Below are 24,771 nucleotides of genomic sequence, written 5' to 3' on the forward strand. Positions count from 1 at the left end.
TCCCCTCAGGGTGCACTGTGTGGGGTTAGCTGCAGTGGCTGATGATTTGATGGTGGGCAACATTCATTGTTTACTGGAATGGCAGGCAACATTTTTTGTCCATAGTGTTATGGAAAAAGTTGTCTTCTTAAACTTGAGATGATTTTAGGTTTGTTTATACTGTTTTGTTAAAAGTTATAATACCTTTATGAACTCCCAAAAGTGTTTTGCTAGTGTAATCGCTTACCAAGACACATGCAGACAGCAGTGAAGTAAATTGACCTCCTGTTTTACTTGGCATATTTAAAAAAATTCTTTAGAGGCAAGTGAGTGACTACTTATTGGACTGACAGAGTACCACATAATTTCTGCTTTTGAGTTTATAAAATAAAGTATATTAAATAAAAGGGAAGAAGGGTGGAACTAGTATTTGTTAAATGCCTTCTCTGTGTTAGGCATTATGCTGGATGATTTTCAAATATTATTTTACAATTCTGTGAGGATTTTGGTTGCATTCAGAACTTACATATGGAGACACTGAGGTACAGAGAAACTAAGTTTATCAAAGCTCCTAGAAAGTGGAGTAATAATTCGCCTATTCTTTCTAAAATCCAAAAATGCATTGTATCACAACACACAGATTTGCTCTGTGACAAAATTTCTTTCCCTCCCTCCCTCCCTCCCTCCCTCCCTCCCTCCCTCCCTCCCTCCCTCCCTCCCTTCCTTCCTTCCTTCCTTCCTTCCTTCCTTCCTTCCTTCCTTCCTTCCTTCCTTCCTTCCTTCCTTCCTTATAAATGAAGTAAGAGGTGTGCAGCCACACTGCTTGGGTATGATTCGTGGCTTTACCCTTGCTAGCTGTTGTGATGTTTGGCAAGTTACTCTAAGTCTCTACACGTCCAGGGTGGTTTTGGTTTGGTTTTTTTTCTTTTAATCTGTCAAATGGGGATAACAGTCTAATAGTCTCTATCTTACAGGTTTGTTGTGAGGATTGAATGAGTTAAGTGATAAAGATCTCAATATAGTATCTAGCATTTCTTGAACTTTCAATAAATTTGTTGTAATGACGTTTTTCAGAATTTTATGTGCACACTGACTTATTTTGCTTTATTAGTAATTCTTTTGGTACTTGGGAAAACCTCCTCAGAGTATTCCACGTTTTTGGAATGTATATATATTGTTATTCTATTTCATTAATTCATTTTACATTTCTAGTTATTTTAGATACTAGTGTAATAGATATGGTATTGTGGTTGTATTAGAAGTTTTCTTTGCAGTACACAGTGACTGATGCGTGGTAGACAATATTTATTGTAGGATTGAGAGAACTTGAATCTATTTGTAATCATGACTTTTTTCCTCTATAAATCCTAACAATTTGAACTTCATCCTTATTGTAAAGAAACTATAAAAATTCTAAACTTCTTATTGACTGATTATGTCTCTTAAAAATTTTGTTCATCTTTTTAAATGCTATTTTACCTTGTTTTTAGCTAAAAAATGATTCTTTGCCTGAAATGATCTGTAAAAATTTTTTTTAAGTTGATTCACATTAATGTTTTCATTTTCCTTTGTTCTCTTAGCTTCACAATGAAGAGGATAATTCAGAATCATCTGCTGTAGAGCAGCCGTCAACTTCAAACCCAACACCACAAAATGTGCAGGCTGCTCCCTCAGCGTCTGGACTTGAGACTGACTCTTCTCCTCCACCTTATAGCAGTATTACTGTGGAAGTACCTACAACTTCAGGTATTGTTGTTTTTAGTGTGAAACAACTAGTAATGTTTTTTGTTTTTTTTGTGGTACGCGGGCCTCCCACTGCTGTGGCCTCTCCCGTTGCGGAGCACAGCTTTCGGACACGCAGGCCCAGCGGCCACGGCTCACGGGCCCAGCCGCTCCGCGGCATGTGGGATCCTCCCGGACCGGGGCACGAACCCATGTGCCCTGCATCGGGGCGGACTCTCAACCACTGCACCACCAGGGAAGCCCTAGTAATGTTTTTAATAGCTCGATTTTTTGTTTTGTTTTTACCAGTATGGTTTTGTGTAATTATCAAGTCTGTTAATGGGCTTCTTCGGTTTTATGATTATTTTAAAAAAATTTTTTCTAAAGGTAGTTTATAAAATATTTCATAGATTACCTGTCTCATTGTTTTAAAAATTAATTTAAAAGTGTAGCTTGTTAAACTTTCTTATGCTTACTAGAATCCCTTCCCAGTGGATTAGCCATATAACTTTTGGAAGAAATAACCATATATACATATATATTCATGCACACATATAATGCATACACACATGAATATATAAACATACCCATGTGTGTGTGTTTACTTATATAGTCGTAAACAAGGTATTATTAATGATGAATGTGAGAATGTGGTAAGTACATGTGAATGGAGGTGAAGCATACACATAATGTCCCCCCCACTCATGGTAATATTTCCTGGATACAAGGCAGTGATTACTGCTTGCTACTCATCCTTGATGTGATTACTGCTTGCTACTGCTTGATCTCATCCTTGCAGGTCATTCTGAAGAACTACCCTCATCTATTTCTCTGGTCACGATTTGTATTTTCCCAGTAATGCTAAGTTAATCATTCTATGATGGAAGATGCTGAGAGTGAAATTGCAATCCCTTTGTTGTGGCTACTGTTGCTATTGCTGTTTAACAGACTACCTCAAACCTAATGGAGTAAAATAACAATCATTTATGCTTGTTAATTCTCATGGTTTGGGGGGAATTGGGCTTCTTTATGAAGTTCTCTGCTAGGGTCTCATGTGATTGTTGTCTGATGGTGACTCTGGGACTGGAGGTAATTGCAGGCTTCCTTACTCACACGTTTGCTGGCTGATGCTAGGGCCTCAGCTGAGGCTGTTGGCCAGAACAACTATATGTGACCTCTTGTTGTGGCCTGGGCTCTTCACTGAATGGAGGCTGGCTTCTAAGAACAAGCATTCTGAGAGAAAGCCAAATGGAATCTGTGACATTGCCTCAAAAGTCACAGGGTCACATCTGTCACATTCAAGCTGTTAGAAGTGAGTCACTTAGTCTCTATTCAAGATTATTGAGGAATTAGTCTCCACCTCTTCATGGGAAGAGTTTCAAAGAGTATCACCACCACAACTGTATACAGCCTCTTCCCTCTACCACCCTCTAGAGCTTCTCCTTTGACAGTCTGCCCCATTTCAATAAATGGCTCCAACAGGCCAGAAACCTGGGAGTCATCTTTTTGGTACCTTATTGTAAAATTACATGGTTTTTCTCCTTCAATTTTTGTTGTAATGAAATGTATTATTAACAGATTTCTTCTTTAAGCTAATCCATCCCTTTATTCTTAGAATAAATTCTTTTTGTCATCATGTTCTAGTCTCTCCTGGATTTAAACTTGTTAATATTTTTTTAGAGTTTTTGTGGCTTTATTAGTGTGATCTATGACTTTATGTGCTGTCTTTTTGGTTTGGGTATTAATATTATGGAAGCAACATAAAGTGAATTGAGAAGCTTCTCATTTTTCTGTGATCTGGAATAGTTTTGATAATGTAGCATGACATTTTTAAAGGTTAGATAAATTTCAACTGTGAAACAAGTGGAGCCTGGTACCTAGAAGTTCAGTTATTCTCACAGTCTCCTCTGTGATTTCTGGTCTTTTTAATTTTTTCACCTGTGCTAAAAGGCCATTCCTGACTATAATTGAGCACAAGAACTGAGTAATTCTAGAATTTGGGGTTTCTGTTTAATGAAAACTGTTGATATTATTTTTCTTCAGCTTTTTAGTCAGTGCTGTTATATTATAGGCATGGGCAGTGCCCGTTTTCTGTGGAGATTATGTTCTTCAGTAGGTCACCTTATGGCTGCTTTTATAGATCTGAGCAACATCAGTTATAAAAGGTGACATTTGCATAGCGTTGCACAGTTCACAGAGTCCTCTTGAATACTCTTCTATTTCGTCCCATAATAGCAAGTAATAGCCTCTCTGGGTCAGTTTTATGGATGAGAAAGTGGAACTTCACAGTGCTTAAGTGATTTGCTTGAGGTCACATAACTTCTAAGAAGAGGAGCTGGGATTGGAGCTCCCCAGACTTTAAATTCTGTGGTTGAGAACCAACCACTGCCTCAAAGGGTAGAAGAAAAGTAAGGAAAATTAACAAGTGAAAATTAAAGGTGCTCCTTCCCAACTTTCACCTGTTATTGGTGGAGATATTTTTTCTATCTTGGGTCTTAAAATTTTTCAGAAACTTACACATCTATTTTTAATGTAAGGATCTCATTTCCTTGGATATATATATATGCCATTGTTCCAGTTTTAAAAATGTATAGTTTTAATGTTATTGTTTAAATTCATAATCATGGTTTTTACTTAAATTTTGCTTCTACTGCCATCTTCAGAATTAAAGAAATCTATTTACTTGACGGTATATGGTGTTTTTACATCCTAATAATAAGTCTTTTCTAAGAATTTATGACTCTTGTGACTTTTGGTGGATAACATTCAGTATTATACTCCCACTAACCACTTCCTGTTATTAGATTGAAAATTGCCTAACTTCAGATCCTTAGCTCTTATTGATAGCATTAAAAATACTTATTTTAAAACCTATGTACAAAAAAAAACCCTATGTATATTAAAACACAACAGGAAAAATATTGCTGGAGTGCAGTGTTTTTTCATGTGGAAAATGCAAGAAAATCTGATAAAGATAGGTAAAATTGTAAACAATGTGGAAGACGTAAAAATGCTGTAGTTATGATGGAGGAAACCACAGAGGTGATGTCAAACGTTGTGGTGTGCACTACTTTTAGAATCTGCCTGTTTTTTATGTCGGTGATTCTAGCGTAAGTCTAATCAATTGATTGACCTGTGTGTATGATTTTACTTATACCAAAGTTGGCAATAAATGATGCAGTTTTTTAAAAAAATTAGCAGTCTATATTTAATACTGCAATATACTTCTGGAGATCATATTTCAAAAATAGCTTAAAAATTGGGGAGGGAGAAATTCTTCTAAAAAAGAAAACCTAAAGAACTAGGTAGATGGGGGGAAAATGGGAGAAGGGACAAGAGTAAAAAAAGAGTTAAAAATCATCAATCTTTTAGCAAAGAGAAATACTGAGTTTTCTTAGGAGTTGTTAAAATTGACCTGTGTAGAAAAATTAACGTCTTATATATTATCAAGTAAATATGAGAATAAATAAATAATAAAGTATTTGGAGTCAGGAAATCCCTGGCTTCTGCCACTTCTTGATTGTGTGATACTGGGCAAATCACTTAACTGAACCTCAGAGTTGCTAAGGTTAATGTATTTAGCAGTGTTATAGTAAATGGCTAGTGCTGTTTCAGTGTTTGTTACCATTATTCCTGATATTTTTACTTTTTGTCTGTGAGATTATGGGCAAATAAAATCTTTGAGCATAGCAGTAGGAACATAGAGGATGCTCATATATGGTGAGGTGAGTTTACCTCCTTTGTGTTGCCCACATTTTCAGAGTCTCATTCTTGATGTTCTTGTTTGGTATATCAGCCGTTAGATGACATTTGTCAGTTCTTTCTCTTGATAATAAATATAGGACTAAAATAATATATACATTGTAGTAGTAATTTATATGTTATATAGCTTATAACATAGGACTACAAATAGTGATAGTCTTTAGTGGCGTTCTGTAACTTATTAAATTACGTTCTGGCTATAAACATAATATTAGTTTGTTTTAATGGTTATCTTTTTTAAAAATCCTTTTCTTCAGATACAGAAGTTTACAGTGAGTTTTATCCTGTGCCACCTCCTTACAGTGTTGCTACCTCTCTTCCTACGTATGATGAAGCTGAGAAGGCCAAAGCTGCTGCAATGGCAGCTGCAGCAGCAGAAACATCTCAAAGAGTAAGACAATGTTATCATTTCCTTCTGAGAATATTATTTGTGTTAATTGATATGTATATTCAGTAATATCAAAAGTAATTCTTTGTGCTTGTAGTTTTTTTAGTATTTACTACTACTTATTTGTGTCATCATTTCTTGGCACTCTCCTATTTAAATTTACCTTCTGCATTCCTTGACCTTCTCATTCGATTTCGAATGGAATTTTGGCCTGCGCACCACAACAAAGAGTAGCCCCTGCTCGCGGCAACTAGAGAAAAGTCCGCACACAGCAACAAAGACCCAATGCAGCCAAAAATAAAAATAGAAATAAATAAATTAAAAAAAAGAAAAAAAAGTGATGTCCTATGATAAAATCTCTTGGACTGGTGTTTCAAAAAGAGTATGAAATTTTATATTCTTGCCATCATATTGACAGTGTTTTTTTGGCCTTCTACTGTGCTTTAATGTTTATTTCTTGAATTAACTTGAAATGATATAAAAATTCATTAATATGTATTTGATCATTGCCAGTTATTAAATTGACCATAAGACCATAAAGATATATGATTGCAGAGTTGAAGGGATCTTTTTGCCTAAATAATGAGCAATATGGTTTTGAAAGTCTTTTTTTTTTTTTAATATGATTATTTATTTATTTTTGCCTGCGTTGGGTCTTCCTCGCTGTGCGCAGGCTTTCTCTAGTTGCAGCGAGCAGGGGCTGCTCTTCGTTGGAGTACGCGGGCTTCTCAGTACAATGGCTTCTCTTGCTGCGGAGCACAGGTTCTAGGTGCGCGGGGGGCTTCAGTAGTTGTGGCGCACGGGCTTAGTTGCTCTGTGGCATGTGGGATCTTCCTGGACCAAGGCTCGAACCCGTGTCCCCTGCATTGGCAGGCGGATTCTTAACCGCTGCGCCACCAGGGAAGTCCCTGAAAGTCTTTTTCTTTCAGAAAAGCAATATCTGTAGTGAGACTACCATGATCGCATGGAAAGAACATTGGTATCCTGGATTTAAGCCTGCCTTGACCTAACTAATTATGTGATTTGGGCAAGGCACTGAGCTTCTCTGAGCCACAAAATTGAAAATTAACACCCAACTGAGGTTATGTATATGTAACATGGAGATAGTGAGTTTGTAAATCAGGTCATGTCAATCATTTGATCAAAACTCTGTAAGACCTCCCAGTTCACTCAGTAAAATCCAGGGTCCTTTAGTGGACTCTGGCTTTATTTCTTCCTGTTTTCTCTCTTATTCACTGTGGTTTCAACCATGTTAGCCTCCTTACTATTTTTGTAACATGCCAGGTCTGATTCCCTCTTAGGAACTTGGCACTGGCTTATCCCTCTGCCTAAAACACTCCTCTATGAGATATCTGCATGGCTCTCTTACCTCTCCTTTAATTCTTTGCTCAGTGTCACCTTAATGAGGCTTATGCGACCACCATATTGAAAACTGTAGCCCTTACTAAACATTCTAAACATCCTTTCCTTACATTTTTTTTCCTAAACATCCTTTCCTTACTTTTTATTTTTTGCAGAGCATTTATATACCTTTTGTATAAGTAACTTATTTATTATGTCTTTATTTATTGTCCAGCTCCCCTCACTGGGATATAGGCTTCAGAAAGGCAAGCATCTTTGTTTTACATACATTCATATATCCCAAGTACCAGGAAGCAAAGTCTTATGTAGAATGGGTATTCTATCAATATTTGTTGAATATTGGAGGCAATTAGTGATAACAGACTTTGTACGTGCTTCCAGAGAAGTTTCTCGACATTTATAAGCAACTACAGTAATGTGTTTGTATATTATTTTTGTACACAAAAGTATTGTACTATATAAATGATTTTTACTTAATATATTTTGGAGATTGTAATTTATTTTTAAATCTTTACATTGCTTTTTGAATTTCATTGTTTTAGATATACAATAATTTATTTCATTGATCTCAAGAATTATAAACGGTCTGAGATTTTAGCCTACTTGCAAGGTAACTGATTAGCTTGTCACAGTTTTGTGGATGCTTACAGAGACACAGGACTGCTGGGTCAGAGACAGGAACTTTATTATTCACGGCAGTAGTAGTAGCCAGGGTATTAGCATTTTCTCATGGCCGTTTCCTGAGCCTCAGGTCCTGCAGGGCAACTCAGAGAGGGCCAAGCGATGCCTCTGCTCGCAGTGTGGAACTCTGAGTTCAGGGGAACCCAATATTTTCTAATGGCCAATAAGCATGCCTACATCTCTGCTCTGGAGAGAGATACTATTTCTCCCTCCCAAAGCCATCTACTATATAAACATCCTTGAAAAGATAATACAGAAAAAACGTAGCCAATGCCTCTACCTGGGAGACATGTAGAAACATGAAAGACTCACAGAGAATTATCTCCTGACAGTTGCCCACTATTGATGGGCATTTAGATTGTGTCTAAGTTTTTGCTCTTATTAACATTGCTGTAGTGAATTATCTGTAATACATCATTTCTTATAAGTATATTTCATGAGCTGGAATTACTGTGTCGGAGGATGTGTACGTTTTAATTTTTGATAAATATTGCCAAATTGCCAACCATAGAGTTTGTACCAATTTAGAGTTCACCACTGATTATGAAAAATCCTCTTTCCATTTGACACTGATGCAGCAGTGTCACATCAATCTTTTGTGATGTCATTTTCATTAATTCGATGTTATTCAATTTTTATCTTTTTTTGTGTTTACTCTTAAAGTTACTCTTTTTAGGGGTGCCCATGAAAAATTAATACTTGCTAATGTTTTTTGAGTACTTATTATGTATCAGATACTGTACTCATTATCTCATTTTGCCTATACAATACATTGAGGACATTAGATTTTATTTAAATTTTTATCTTTACACTTAAGATAATAAAGTTGTAATTATCAATAGTTTAGTGAGCTATTCTAATAGTTTATGTTTTACAGATTCAAGAGGAAGAGTGTCCAACAAGAGATGACTTCAGTGACGCAGACCAGCTCAGAGTGGGTAATGATGGGATTTTCATGCTGGCGTTTTTCAGTAAGTGAAAACTGAAACTATTTCCAAACTATTTGTTTGCATTTATTGGTTGTGTATGTATTTAAAGTAACATAGACAGTGAGGGAAGGCAGATATTGTCAGTGTGTGTCTTACCTTGTTTAAAATGTAAATTGATCCTGACATTTAACTAGCTGTGATCATATGATACAAATCCTAGAATTTGTTAAAACGCTTATCAGGAAACTTTGTATTGCAGTTATTATGCTAGATGCTGACTGTATAGATATATATATAAGCATATTTAAAGCTAAATATGATTTTGTATGTGAAATGCTGCATGTCCATTTGGGGCTATAGGAGCATGTATAACGAAATGATAAATTCTGCTTTTGGAGCAGAGGACTTCCACTTGAGTGTCTTTAAACAGGAGGACGGTTGGAAAAGGAGATATTCTGGGGAACTGGAACAATGTGATTTGAGACACAGGAGTATGAAGTTCTGTCTTATTTGTGCAGAATGGCGAGTAATTAGAAGACCAGAAACCGTAAAATTTTAACTTTTTGCAACATTCTTAAATTAACATTTGACTTTATAAAGTAGACTTAAGCTACTTGTGGAAAGACTTCATTAGAGTCTTCATTATTTCAGTTCCTATCTCAGGAATGGCACATAGTACACTCAGTACATAATATTATGACACTCAAACTGTTTAAATTGATAAAATAATTTTTGGAAACCCAGTATTCAACTAAGTACATTTATTAGATTATGGTAGGGTTAATTTCTGCCCTCAACCTGGTTAAATGACCACGCTTTCATACCTTCTTTGATAGAATGCTGATTTAATTTATTTCAGCTGTAGAGTTAATTTTGAAGCTAGAACTGAGGAATATTTTACCTATGTAAAGTACCACATTCAATTTTAATAACAGACAAAAAAAAATAGACAAAATAGAAAATACATACTTCCTAAGTTGAGTTACTTTTGAGTCTGAAAATTCCCTTACCTTTTCCTCCATTTTCAAATGGTTTCTTGCTTCCTTTCCTTATTTCATTTCATCTACTGAAGAATAGTAGTTGAACCACTCAGAAATGTGTGTGTGGATGGGCAGGCAGTTACATTTTTCTCTTCAGATTTACTAAATTATATTCAGGTTGGCAATCAGCTAATGTATATGCAATTTTTTTTTTTTTTTATGTTGTACATGGGCCTCTCACCGTTGTGGCCTCTCCCGTTGCGGAGCACAGGCTCCGGACGCACAGGCCCAGCGGCCATGGCCCACGGGCCCAGCCGCTTCACGGCATGCAGGATCTTCCCGGACCGGGGCACGAACCCGTGCGGACTCTCAACCACTGCGCCACCAGGGAAGCTCCCTGTATATGCAATATTTATGTCTTGTGGTTTTAGTTATAATTTGTAGTTAGATATGATGTTAAGTATGATGAAAAGGAAATGAACACTTTGGCTACAAATAACTCTGTTTTGTACTGTTAGTCTAGTGAACTTTAATTTTTTTCTTAGTTTAAGTTCAACCTGGTAACCCTTTATATTAATAACAGGCTTCCCACATATTTTCTTTACAAAAAGAGTAGCATAAACATTAATTCCTTTCATGGTTATGTCTTTTAAGAAATCTTCATTGGAAAAAGAAAGAATTTAAATTTATTGTAGTTATTTGTAGTTAGTATAAATACCTGTTGCTTAGCAATAGAAACATGTTATTTGACACCATCTAATTATTTGACTCAGAGCTTAGTTATTATCTCTCCATTTCTATATTTCACTTAACCATGCTATCTTCTTATCAATCTTTATTTTTTAGATCTGACAGCATTTCACTGATACACCAGTGTTGTAAATGCACAGTAACCTAGGCACAAAAATAAGATTGACCTTATTTTTGGCCACTGGTGCTACATTAATTAATATGAATATAAATATTTACATTTAATATATTAATGTAAATTACCTGCATTTTATTACATTTTTACTAAATTATGTTTCTACAGTTTATATCTTTATGCTTCCTCTTCTACAAATACTGCACCAGTATTATAAGAGTAAGATTATAAATTATTTTTCACCTTCATTTCCTGATACATTTCTTTGGGTAGGGTGTAGGCCAGTACTTCAGTTTATTTGCTTTAATGAGCATAGATTTATTTGTAGTCACTACCACCTAGTGGCTGTTCTACAAATTGCAACTTGCTATATTTTCCAAACTCTAAACTATCCAGTAGCTATTGTCTATGTTCTGTTCTATTGTCTATTTCTAAGGTCTGGAAATAGATTTTCTTTAGCGTGGTTTATAATTTAACCATTTCAGGTTATACAAGTTGTGCAAATAAAACTGCAGTGATTATCAATAAGAATATTTCAGTTAAGACCTTCTGTCAGTTTAATTCTTTCCTTCTCTGTTTTCAATGTCTACAATTCAGTCTCTTACCACATGTAACCCTAAAAAAAAGTTTACACGTAAATTTGGTGAGATAATTTCTTGTCCATGTTCAGAAAATGTAAAGAACGAAATGTGTGTATCCCCTGATAATGTTTTGCTTCTCCTAATCCCTTGAAATGTCACTGAAAAATTCCCTATGTGTGCCTTATGTGCTTGTATCTGAGCATACTTTTAAGAGATTTTGTCTCTAAAAGAATGGAATAGAAGTCAGTTATATGTTAGTTAAAAGCTAGAAATTAAGGTTTGGTTCGTTGGATAATTGATGTTCTGTGGAAATGACCTTGAACTCTAATGCTTAAAAATGTAATGGATTCTGTTTAGAAAACTTTTCTAAGGTTTAGCCTTTTGTACTGTGTGTGAATCTTCACGTCAGCATGCTATAGTAATAATTAATCACCGGCATTATTCCCATTTTAGACTTGAGGGAAGCATAATTTAAAAGATATTAAGTTACTTGTACGTAACTTTAAAAAGAATTAGAAAGGTGTTTTGAAACGTGAATTCTGATTTGTAAGAAATTGCCAAACTGTCTTTCAGTTCTGTTCTGCATTCCTGCCAGCAGTGAATGAAAGTTCCTATTGGTCTGATCCTCGTCAGCATTTAGTATTAACAGTTTTAAAAATTTTGGAAATCTAGGGCTTCCCTGGTGGCGCAGTGGTTGAGAGTCCGCCTGCCGATGCAGGGGACATGGGTACGTGCCACGGAGCGGCTGGGCCCGTGAGCCATTGCCGCTGAGCCTGCGCGTCCGGAGCCTGTGCTCCGCAATGGGAGAGGCCACAACAGTGAGAGGCCCAGGTACCACAGGAAAAAAAAAAAATTTAGAAATCTAATAGTTGTGTGGTAGTGTCTCTTTGTGATTTAATTTGCATTTCCCCAACGATTAGTGATCTTGAGCATCTTTATTCAGTAAATTCTTTCAAGTACCTACCATGGATGAGTCATAAAAGTGACAGTTCTTAGAGGGGTTATCTGGGTACTACACACTGAAAAACAATGCATTGATGACTTATTCTGTTCATGTAAAGCTATGTTTTTAGATGAGGTCACATACTGTAAGTGAATCCAGAAAGGGGGGACATCTAAGAATTATAACTACACCTTAAGAAACTCATAATATTTGTGAACATTTTATTGAATTTGTTCTGTTTATAAGAAAAAAATTTTGTCATTTCATTGCTTATAATTTAGTAGAAATGTCTTAAAATTAATAAATTGTTAGCTTTATGTTTTTCTCAATGGCTGATAGTTTAAACAAAGAGAATTGCATGAGGATAAGATAGGAATTTGCCTTTATGCAGTTCAGAATCAAGTATAGTGAAACTGATTATTCTTTGGGAACTTACTGTGTTTGAAACCTGGTGCATTTATATATAATGAGGATTTTTCTGTGATAAAAAATTTAATAAGTGCATAATGTTAGTATATTGGTATCATTCATTTATGATACTCATTTGTTTATTTTCAAAGCAAGTGTCAAAATTTAATTTAAAACTTTTTAAACTTTTCATTTTGAAATAATTTTAAATTTAGGAAAAAATTGCAAAAATAGTACAATTGCCATATAACTTTCATTTTCCAAGTGTTAACGTATGTAACTTCAGTCCAATGATCAACATTAGGAAATTAACATTACAAAATACTACTAACTAGTTTGTAGACCTTATTCACATTTTGCCAGTTGTCTCACTGATGTCCTTTTCTTGATCTAGGATCTATTTCAGGATTACACATTATATTAGTTTCTGTGTTTCCTTAGTCTGCCTCAACCTGGAACAGTTTCTTAGTCTTTCTTTGTTTCATAACAACTTTGATTCTTCTGAAGAATACTGGTCAGTTATTTTGTAGCATGTCTTTCAGTTTGGATTTAGCTCATGTTTCCTCATGATTAGATTCAGGTTTTGCATTTCTTTCCTTTTTTTTTTCTTTTTTCCCCCTCAAGAATACCACAGAAATGATGTGTTCTTTTCAGTACATCAAATCAGAAGCAATGATCTAGATATGTCTTATTACTAGTGATGTTAACTCTCGTCAGGTTAAGGTAGTGTCCGCCAGCTTTCTTCACTATGAAGTTACTCTTTTCCCCTTTATTATTTATAAGTATCTTGTGGCTATTGAAAATTTTAAAGTGTAGCCTTACTAGTTAATGGATAAACTACAGTGTACAATATTGCTTTCTAGATTATTCTGCCAACCTCTTTGGGTAGGTGGGAGGTGTATATAATGAAAAGATCACTCGATATAGGCATAAAAGACGTGGATACTCCAGTCCCAGCTATGCTTCTTACTTGGCTTGTGACTTTGTGTGGAGCCTACCTGTTCTCAGTCTTAACTTGTCCTTCTGTTCTTGTCTTCTTTCTTAGGCATGTATATGTTCACCTGCCTCTACTACACATTATTTCTTTTATGGATTTTACATACTTAAGGTTTAGTGTACAATTTATTAAATTCTCTTTTTTGACAACTGAGACAGACATGTCCTAGAGGATCCAGAATTGAATGCTTTGCTCTTTCTGTACTGTAAAGACCTCTTCAGCTTTACTTCTATTTTGTAGGCCAAGGGGCATAAAAAGTGAATCTATTTATGCTTCAGTAGTCACAACTTCTCTGTTTTTGTAGTGCTTAAACCAATTAAAGATGATTAAATTACGCATTTGTCTATTCAGGCTGCCATAACGAAAAACCACAGTCTGGGTGGCTTAAACAATGAAAATTTATTTTCTCACAGTTCTGGAGGGTAGAAGTCCAAGATTAAGGTGCCAGAAAATTTGGTTTCTGGTGAGGGTTCTCTTTGGGCCTGCAGTTGGCTGTCTTCTTGTGGTGTCCTCACATGACCTCTTCTCTACATGTGTGCAGAGAGAGAGAGCTTTCTCGTGTCTATTCCTCTTCCTATAAGGACACCAATCCTATTGTATTAGGGCTTCACCCTTATAACCTTATTTAATTTTAGCCACCTCCCTAAAGGCACTATCTCTAAATACAGTCACACTGGAGGTCAGGGCTTTAATCTATGAATTTTGAGGGGACAGAGTTTAGTCTATAACAAATTATATCACATGAGCACAATTTATAGGAATTCATACTGCTGGCGGAGAGCATAAAGAAAACATGGTGGCTCATTAACTACTTTTTTGTTCTTTTGAATCTTATTTCTCTTTTGGCTACAATGATACATATAATAGATATTGGTAAATCTGATTTTGAAGAAATTGGACAGTGTTTAAATTATTTTTTCCCCAAAGCTAAACATACACATACTCAGGTGAAAATACACTTTTGGAATGTTTGCTGTTTTGGGTTTTCTCCATCAGTGCCTCCTATGTTTCAACAACACGACATGCTTGCAAAATGATAGAATGTTTATAGCACAATGAGATAAAAGAGTAAGGTGCTCAGGACTGGTGGCAGTCTGTCCTCTGCCCCAGACCTCACCTGCCTGCCCTAAGGGCTGAGGAGAGACATATCTCAGCCTGCCATTAACACATAGGTAGCAACCAGTTGGGAATCTCTACTGCTGTTTGGTAATATAAATTCTTTAGTTTAAATAGATATAAAATTATTTTTTGTTATGTGCTTTCCCTAACCTAACACAAATATTAGCCAGTTTGATACAGAGTGGCTATGTGCAATAGATTATTCTACAATGATGGAAATATCCTATCTCTGTTGTACAGTACGGTAGAGAGTAAACAAGCTTTATTTATAGTAGTGTCTCTTGAAGTTGTTTTGCAGGAAAGATGGGACCTAGTCTGTAATGTGAAGAGATCATTTTGTATGGGTAGTGATGATGGCTAGCATTTTTTTAGCAGTCACCGTGTGCCAGCTTCTGTACTATGCTTAAGCTCTTTACATTCTCACTTAATCCTCTTATCAATCTTGTGAAGTAGGTACTTAAAGATCAGAGGACTGTGGCTCAACAGAAGTCAGCAGTGAGTCCAGGGTCATATATCTAGTGAGTGAGTACGATGTGACTCAAACACGAGTCTCTTATTTCAAAATTGATTTTTCTGACTATCACACCATATAGTACAGTTTCCCATAAATGATCAAAAAAGCTGCGACTAGAAAGTATTAGGAAGGAAGAAATTAACAGGAGTAGGGGCATTACTTCGAAAAAATAGCCATTTCATTTAAACTTATCCTAAAATGTTTCCTCTTTGTCTTTAGAATTCTGAAAAACTAGAATTTCTCTAGGTAATTTACTTTATTCTCCCTGAGGCTTGGTTGGAGATATTTAGGGTAAGAGGCTGGGCACTGAACAAGATTTAGGTTCAAACTGATCTTTAGTTTTATTATTATTACTATTATTATTTTGATGATGTTGCTGTCTTGGACGTAAATAAGGTACTCTGATTATATCTCAAGGACCTATGTCAGAATGGTTTCTGCTATGAGAAATAGAAAACCCTTCAACTGTTTTAAATAGTTAGGAGATTATCTCACAAAACAAGAAGTCCCTGGATGAGCAGACCTCAGGCACAGACCATATCAGTGCTGTGGCTCTGCTTTGCTTTACTTCGGTTTTCTTCACTCCCCCACTATTTGGAGTGATGGTTTAATCCTCAGGCTGATAGCAAGCTCCCTGCAGCAGTTCCAGGCATTACAGTTAAACGTGATACCCAGTGGAAGAAGGGCCTTTTCTTCTATTCTTTTTAAAAAACTTTCATTGTAGAAATTCTCAAACTAGACAAGAGTGTAATAAACATCTGTGTATCCATCTCCCAGCTTCAACAATGATCAATTCAAAACCACTGTTGTTTTACCTATATTCCATCTTCCCTCTCCTTGCTGTGTTTTTAAGAATGTTTTTCAGAAGTCCTATTAAAAAAAAATTCACTGGCAAGGGATTTGGGCCTTCTGTGATTTTCCCAGACAGGACTCACCTTTGGGGGCTAAGTATGGGGTCCAGCCTTTCCTAAAAATACAGGCTCTAGAGGTCGGTGGGTTCCTGGGAAGGGGAACAACAGGTTTTGTTAGGTAAGAAGAGAAGGCAATGAACAGTATCTGCTCTGGGAACAATAGTTTATAATTTATTCGGCTCATCTTTAATATTGCTTTTTAATTTGGCTGGCTGATGATGGCTTAGACTAGAATTTTTGGGTAGGATCACATGGGAGCTACATTGTGATCTAATTTTTAACTGGTTTAAAAATGCAGCTTCAATAACAAATGTATGTATAAAAGAAAAAAAAATGCAGTTTCACCTTTTGGTGATAAGCTGTAAGGTATTGATTCTTGTTGACCAAACTGACAAGAAACCAAGCTTACCCACTTGTTAATGTATAGTAAATAACTAATACATTTGCAAAAGATAAACTATAGTCTGTAAACAAGACTTAATTAGTACAGAATTAAGAGAAAGAACTGCTGTTTCCATTGAGTTATGAAGTATTATTGATGTTTATATTATGTCTCTGTTAATTTGTTTCCAAAGTGTGGTCTTTAAAAGAATTATTTCTCTTGCTTTCAGTGGCATTTATTTTCAACTGGCTTGGATTTTGTTTATCCTTCTGTATCACCAATACCATAGCTGGAAGGTATGGTGCCATCTGTGGATTTGGCCTTTCATTGATCAAATGGATCCTTATTGTCAGGGTGAGTGTCTTGATAGCCTCTATCACTTTTGTCTCTAAAATTAAAATACATAAAATTTCCTATGTGGTTCACAAATGTTCATTTTGTGTATATGAGCTCAATTATTTTGAGACTTATTCTTAACTTCTATCCTTAACTATCATAGTGATCTCTGTGGTGTGGACATTTTATGACTGTATTATATGAGAGCTTGTTAGTATGTGGAAAGAAATTTTTGTTTGTTTGTTTTTAATTAATTAATTTATTTATTTTTGGCTGTGTTGGGTCTTTGTTGCTGCCTGAGGGCTTTCTCTAGTTGTGGTGAGCGGGGGCTACTCTTTGTTGTGGTGCGTGGGCTTCTCCTTGTGGTGGCTTCTCTTGTTGCGGAGCATGGGCTTTAGGCGCGTGGGCTCAGTAGTTGTGGCTCGCTGGCTCTAGAGCGCAGGCTCAGTAGTTGTGGCACACGGGCTTAGTTGCTCCGCAGCATGTGGGATCATCCCGGACCAGGGCTCGAACCCGTGTCCCCTGCATTGGCAGGTGGATTCTTAACCACTGCGCCACCAGGGAAGCCTCAGTAAGTGGAAAGGACTTTGAAATCGGATAAATCTGAGTTTGAATCTCATCTTTTTGTATATCAATGTTCTGACTTTAAGTTTTTAAATTGTTCTGAGCATTAGTTTCTTCATGGTAAGCTGATAATAGCTGCCATTCAGTATTTTTGTGAGGCATGAACGTGACATATTGAGAGTACCTTGCTCAGTTGCTGCACAAGTATATGTGCTCAGTAAATCATGGCTGCCACTATTGTGATATAGTGTAGGTCTGCCTAAAATCAGTTTTAAAACATAAAAATTTCCATTGGTTAGTGAAATTATCATGGACTTAAATATATTCTCACTGTTTCTTTTTTATTTTTATTTTTTCTTTTTTGGTAACATTAAGAGCTAAAAAAGTACAGTACAGGCCTTTGAGGTGGTTATAAGAACTCATCTTTTTTTCCTTTACATTCCTTCTAAGCCTTTCTTCTCATTTTCCTGTTGTTCCTGGAAATCACCCTCTGTCTATCTCGTATCATTTACGAGGTAATGTGTAGGGAGATAACAAGAAGTCCTTTTCTTTCTCCTATCTCAACAGCTTTTCTAGCCCCCGAATAATTTTTTGTACCCGTTGTACAGGCAGGAGTATTGTTAACATAATCTTCCCCCAGCTCTTTTCCTTTGCCTCTTGAAGGCCCCTTTTGGCTCCTTTTTACAAAGCTTTTCTCCTGATTTCTTTAGGTAAGGCTAGGAAAGTGGCTTTGTTAATTAATAACTCTTCTTAAAAGTTACCCACACATTTAAATGCTATATACAACTAATAAAATACATACTTTCTACAAATCATATATATTTAAACATTGATTTCTAGTTGAATGAGTCAAGTCCTCCTGAAATTTTCAGTAGAATCATATACTAATATGTCGGCTTTTATTAAGTGCTTCACACACTTCAGTTATGCACCTACATTGTCAAATAGATTTAAAAAATTACCCATTATAAAAATATTAAAACTTTGAATTTTATGTGTTTCTTCATTATTTTTAAACTTATTTTATTACTTCCCAGGGTTTCAGTAATCTTCTCATACCCTGTCTCTGTTCAGACTAGATTATAGGATTTGGTTATTAAACAGTTGATTCTTGGTGGGACCTGTGGACTGGCTTCTTCTAAGGTGATTAAAACCTGAGCCATTGTAAGAACTGCCCCCCTGGCAATTACTTGTTTCAATTTCATTTAAAAAATGTAGAGTGGGTTCCCACCATTAGCATAAATCTGTTAGGTGTTATGGGGCATGCAGAGATAAAGAGACAGCCCCTGCCTTTGCAGAAGTTATTACTAGAAAATCTCGAAAGAGTTGGAACTAGGTAATGTCCAACCTTGGTTATGTTAGTAATAGAATTAATTACAATTATTCAAATGAGATTTCTTGTCTGAGTCACAGAACACAGAAAATGATTTGATTTTCTCAATTCTCCTAAAGTTATTGAATTGCTAGTATCATTCTACATTCATAAAAAAGAAATTAGTGCATTATATGCAACCTTTGCCTCTAGGATATTAGGGCCTAATTCTCTCTTAGAATCCCAGGTTGAGAAGGGGTTAGATTGTCTAGTAATCAACTCCAGTCACTGTGATAAGATGGGGACCTTAAATTCAAAGACTGGAGTTTCTCAACGTTTTGTAAGGTATATAAGAGTGTCAAGTTTAATCACTGGGACTGTTGAGTTTCCTTTTAAAATACCTTTACTGAGTTAAGGTTAATATTATACCTGTAGTGTATATTGAGAATTGATATAAGAGAAAGATTTTAAAAAATCTTTTGTTATAGGGCTTCCCTGGTGGCGCAGTGGTTGAGAGTCCTCCTGCCAATGCAGGGGACACGAGTTCGTGCCCCGGTCCGGGAGGATCCCACATGCCGCGGAGCGGCTGGGCCCGTGAGCCATGGCCGCTGAGCCTGCGCGTCTGGAGCCTGTGCTCCGCAGTGGGAGAGGCCACAACAGTGAGAGGCCCACGTACCAAAAAAAAAAAATCTTTTGTTATAAAATAACAGTAGCCACCATTCAGTGAGTACTTACTATGTTCCAGTCATAATTCATTACAGGCACTAAATTCTTTAACCCTGTCTGTATCAGTGATGCTGGAGACAAGCCAGCCATTTTATTGATGATGAAACTAAGAATAAAAAGTCTAATAACTTGCTCAGTGTCCCACAGTTTGTATGTGGATTTGGATCTAGCTTGATTTCAGTTCAGTGCCTCTTCTCCTAATTCTCTACTGCCTCTGTAACACTGTACTTTGACTTTTATTATAATGCTTAAGGCAATAAGTTTCCCTTGTAGTTCAATGCTGAGAGAAAGATTTTCTCCTGAAAGCCTGGTGTTTCCTTTTATTAGATAATAAGCAATTTATAAATTAACTGCTGCTTTTCTTTTTGTTCATGAGCTGCTGTGAACCTCATATTTAGTGTAAATATCTTTAGCCCAGATTCTGATATTATTTTTAAGACTTTTGATGTTTCTATTATTTGTTTTAAAAGTCATATATATTTTATTAAAAACTGACAAGTCTTTTAGAAAGTAGACAGGATGTAAACAATAAAATACTGGTGTCATATTAATAAAATAAAATCAGATGAATTTTTTTTTGTCAAATTTAAATCAGATAAATTCTTATTGTTGGTTAATTTATTTTCCAAAATTTGATTTCTGCAGCCTGCGGTTGACCAGTCAACATGAGTTATTTAGTTATTTTAAAAAAACCAAAAACACAGCTTGGCTCAACCCTATGACTTTTAGTATTTTGAAACACTTGACAACTTAGTAATGAACCCCAAAGCTTATTAGTTTATCCTTTTTACATGGTGAGTTTTTCTCTTTGACTTCAAAGTGAAGGTAATTCTATTCTTCACTTGGGAATAAATAAAGAATAGCTGCAGGTTCGTATTTTTGGTGAAGAATGACATTGTTCTTTTCTGGTTGCCTCTTGTCGGGTAATATTATATATTAAATATATTTTAAATATTAGAAATATATTTTTAAATATATTTAAAAATTAGAAAGTTAAAAATGTATTGCTTAGGTTCTTTATTCCTTTTGTTCTTATAATCTCTAAAACCTGTATGAAAACCTTTTATTTCTAATTATTAATCATTTGATTAAAAAGTAGTGTAGTGCTTTACTACTTTACAAGCTATATTCCCACAATTTTCTAGTTCTCCCTTTATTGTACATATTTTAAAGGTGTAGGAGTATGTGGGATTTGCATCTATGATGGTACTCTGAAATCTCTAATCTTTGTAATTTCTAAAACTCTAAGCTGAGAACCTAGATCATGGTTCATATATTGTAAATACTTCCTGTGAGAATAATTTAAAAGCTTTTAAAAACAGATTTAGATAACCTTTAGTGGATATACTTCCTCACTAGTAACATTACAATTTGTAAGCGTTTTTGTTATAACCACACCTATAAGATTTTTAAGCTTTTATGGAAATTACCAATGAATAGTTGGAAATAATAACCTATAAAGTTGGAGATAGATACATCTGAGGACAAATCTGCATTTAACAAACTCATTTTTAGTTAAATCAGATTCGATTCAGAGACCAATGGAAACAGAGTAGATTAAATAAGCAGGAATATTAGACTGATTTAAAAAGAAAACTTTTCGAAGATAATAAATCATCATGTCCCTAGTCTAATCAAGAAAAAGATACCTGTGTCCAATATCATCAAACCCTGCCTTCCGTCTGCCTGTTCATATCCTCACTTCACAGAGAATATAAACTGTCTACCACGGCCACTAATAGGAACTGTTGAAATGCCGCTTCAAGGTTCATTTCACTGTTCTCAGCTCACTGTTGGGAAATGAATGCTGGAGCATCTAGTTTGAAAATAAAAAGACTCTAATGAGTTGGGGGTCTTTATGTGCCTAGTATTCTTGGCAGTGATTAACAGTAGGGGGTGTATAGAAGGTCAAAAGCTCTTCTTTTTAGAGGTCAGCAGAACATCCCCATCTGATAAGATTAAACTAATGTGGCTTTTGGTGTTAATATCTAAAGCAGCAGGTTGCTGTAGTGTGTTTGGGATGGTAGTTGTGGCTTTGAGAGATTATGAAAAAAGAACTGACATGTGAACTCCTTAATGAGAAAATGTTGGATTCAGATATATAGCACTTATCTTTCTTCTTTACAAGCAGTTTGAAACTATTTTTTGTTTCTAAAAGATTTTGCATAAGTGTGTTTGCTGTTATTTTTTCTCAAATAATTATATGTGTATGTCATTAAGTATTTTTTTCTTTTCTGTTTTTCTTTTTGTGCTGTTTTAACTGCTAAAGATTATTTGAGGTAAATCATTCTGAAACTAAGACTTATGATTTTCAAATTTAGGTACACAAATACGGTTAATATATTTATGTTCACTCCACAGTTTTCTGATTATTTTACTGGATATTTCAATGGACAGTATTGGCTTTGGTGGATATTTCTTGTACTTGGTAAGTTTATTCTTAATGCATTTCAGTATGACTAATTTGCATTTAGTTTAACTTTGATGTTTCCTAAAAATGTGAGATGTAAATATACTGTTTTATAATTTATGTGGAAAAAATTTTTTCTGTTGTAAAATTCTCATATCCAAACACTTATATCATCTTTGCTATTCAGATAATTCTATGTAGCATTCTGGATTTCTGATTTAAAATTCAGAGCCTGTCAATTTAAAGAATCAGTGGTTGAATGATAAGTCAATCCTACAAAACTTGAAAATCCTAAAATGATTAAAAAATAGTTACCTTCAGCATTTATTTTGGAAAATATACATGCATAATTTTCTTTTAATGATCGTAGGAAGTGTTGAGAGGAGGATAGTTGGATATTCTGTCCATTCTTTTATTTTTGGATCATTGAAACATTCTTTACACTTTGGAAGTGTACCCTGCATTAATCATTAATCAGTCAGGCATAAGGAAAGGCTTCATGCCTAATGATCACAGTACTTCTGTTGAGTTTTCTTCTTACAAGGCATGTCTTTTATTAATATTGATGAATTTTATGGATTTCCGATTTCCAATCCCTTGTGTTTTCCTCTTTAGATATATGATAATTAAGTTAATCTTAAAATCACATGATACCTTTAATCCACATTTCAAATTTATTTACCGACATGAAGAATACATTTTGTTTCTTTTTAGGTTTAAGAGCCCACATTTCTCTAGTAACATAATTATACCAGAAAATAGCATTTCAGTAGGTGGCAGTGTTCTCCTTGAGTTTATATTTAGTCCTGCTGTTGCATCTTTTGGATCTTTGGGGAAACAAAATCTTAGTGGTCGGTTAAGGTCACTAAAAATCCTAGATTGTTTCTCTAATAATTATAATGAAATTATTCTAATGTTGTGATTTTGTTGGGGAGGCAGACTTGTACAAAAGTTTAGCCAGTTTTTTGTATTGGTAATTGTTTTCTGACTGATTCTGTGCTCATTATTGAGTTTCTTCCGTAAAAGTGAAAAAATTGATGAAGTCTTTTAGGTATTTAAGCATATTGAATGAGATACTTGCTTATAAATATTATTAGCGGATTGAGGAGCCTTCGGAAGGCAACTGTGAGACAGAGTAGAATGCAGAGGGCAGCCCCAGTTCCATATCAGAGCCATAATCTAGCATTTAGGGGAATGTGAAAACTTAATTCATGATCAAAATGTTCCTCTCACATAATACTCAGAAGAGTGTTGAGCACATCATAGAATGCTGAGAAACAATAGCTGCTGAGTGATCGGTTTCTAGATGTGAATTGGCTTATTTTGGAAAATGCCTGAGCAGAACAAAATATGTCTTAGAATCAGCAGCTTCATAGACAAAAGAAAGGATTTCACAAATAATTTTGGTGTACATTTTTCAGTAGTACTTTTATGTTTGGATCACAATATCATTATCTTTGAACATCATCTGGAAGGGCATGAGGGGAGAATTCAGAGTGGGGGTCACAAGTGGAAAGAGGATATGGGAAGCAGATGGGATCAGATTTAGGTGAAACTTATACCACTTGTTTAAGTCATTATTTGTATATCTCTTCTATCTTTCCTTTCTAATTTATTATAACCATGCTTCTTATTTTAGTGCTTCGATTATTGTCTTAGAATTGGGTTACAAATTTGAGTTGAGACTTTACATTTTAAATTGACAGACTCTTCCTCCTGCTGAGGAAAGTTGCATGCGTACATATCTTTTGGTCCCTGCCCTCCCGCCCACCATTACCTAGTTAAAAATTTACTGGAGTCAATAAATGTTGCCCTTAGAATTGTATGCTTAAGTATATCAAAGACTTAGCTCTACTAATAATGGTAATGCTTTTTATACTTAGCTAATATTTTTCACCTGAAACTTTGAAGCATTTCACAGGCTTTGTTTAATTGATTACTAAAGATACCTGTGATTATTATAAATGATTATTAATGTAAATGATTATTATTTAAAAATACTATTTTACAGAGGAGAACACTGAGATAGATAGAAGATACATCTCAAATCATTTAAGAAATCACTAGTGGCTGCTTCCAAAGTCTTCTTTCTTGATTTTTCTCAACTTAATTTTTATTATAAATTAGTCTTTTATTACTTGAAAATAATAACTAATAAGTAAATTATTTACATAATGCACATATCTCTAAATACAAATCTTGCAGATGACAGGCACCTGATCTTGCTAGACAGGCTTGTTATTGGTTTTATCCCACAATTGTTAGCAATTACATGCATATGTTCTCTCTTGAATACTTTATATCAGTAAATATGTCTTAGTTTGCTTAGTAGTTATAGTAATTAAAAAGTTTGGTATAAAATGGGACTTCTATGAGTTGAATCAGTTTAAATGCATTAGGTAGCTTTGCTTTTTAAGAAATAATTTAGTAAGTGTGTATTTTTGTGTAATTTTGGATTTCCTGGCTGGATTTACTTTACTTTAGATACATCTAGGTGTAACAAATTGAAAGAATTTGGGGGTGGCAGTTAAATTTTATTATATTTCCTTACAATAGATTTGTCATTATAATGTAAAATATATTATGGAATGACTGTAATCCTACATGTTAAATTCCTTAGACCAAGAGGATCTTGTTTATAATTGTCTATCTAAAATGTATTGTGTCCCCTTTCTGTGTAAGAACATAACATATCTGTATTATTTCAACCTTCTCAGGCCTGCTTCTTTTCTTCAGAGGATTTGTTAATTATCTAAAAGTCAGAAACATGTCTGAAAGCATGGCAGCTGCTCATAGAACAAGATATTTCTTCTTATTATAGAGGTAAGAAATATTAATATATTAATTGTTTATTCCTTTTGTATTCAAATTCACCAGATGCATATTAAATGCTTAATGTG

At 35.0% G+C, this 24,771-nt stretch overlaps 1 protein-coding gene across 4 annotated transcripts in view; it reads left to right on the top strand.

The window, feature by feature from the left end:
• NDFIP2 (Nedd4 family interacting protein 2) overlaps window positions 1–24,771 on the top strand; it is an 88,790-nt gene that overhangs the window by 34,970 nt on the left and 29,049 nt on the right. For all 4 annotated transcript variants that reach the window (XR_011246248.1, XM_059995682.1, XM_059995681.1 and 1 more), the window contains exons 2-7: window positions 1,560–1,725; window positions 5,721–5,854; window positions 8,772–8,865; window positions 16,753–16,877; window positions 21,823–21,889; window positions 24,589–24,694. Coding sequence is in view for 3 of the 4 variants with exons in the window: in XM_059995682.1 (XP_059851665.1) it covers window positions 1,560–1,725; window positions 5,721–5,854; window positions 8,772–8,865; window positions 16,753–16,877; window positions 21,823–21,889; window positions 24,589–24,692 (690 nt within the window). In the remaining variant the exon portion in view is untranslated. The remainder of the gene's footprint in view (window positions 1–1,559; window positions 1,726–5,720; window positions 5,855–8,771; window positions 8,866–16,752; window positions 16,878–21,822; window positions 21,890–24,588; window positions 24,695–24,771) is intronic.

Source organism: Delphinus delphis, chromosome 18, assembly GCF_949987515.2.
Source record: "Delphinus delphis chromosome 18, mDelDel1.2, whole genome shotgun sequence".
NCBI lineage: Eukaryota > Metazoa > Chordata > Mammalia > Artiodactyla > Delphinidae > Delphinus > Delphinus delphis.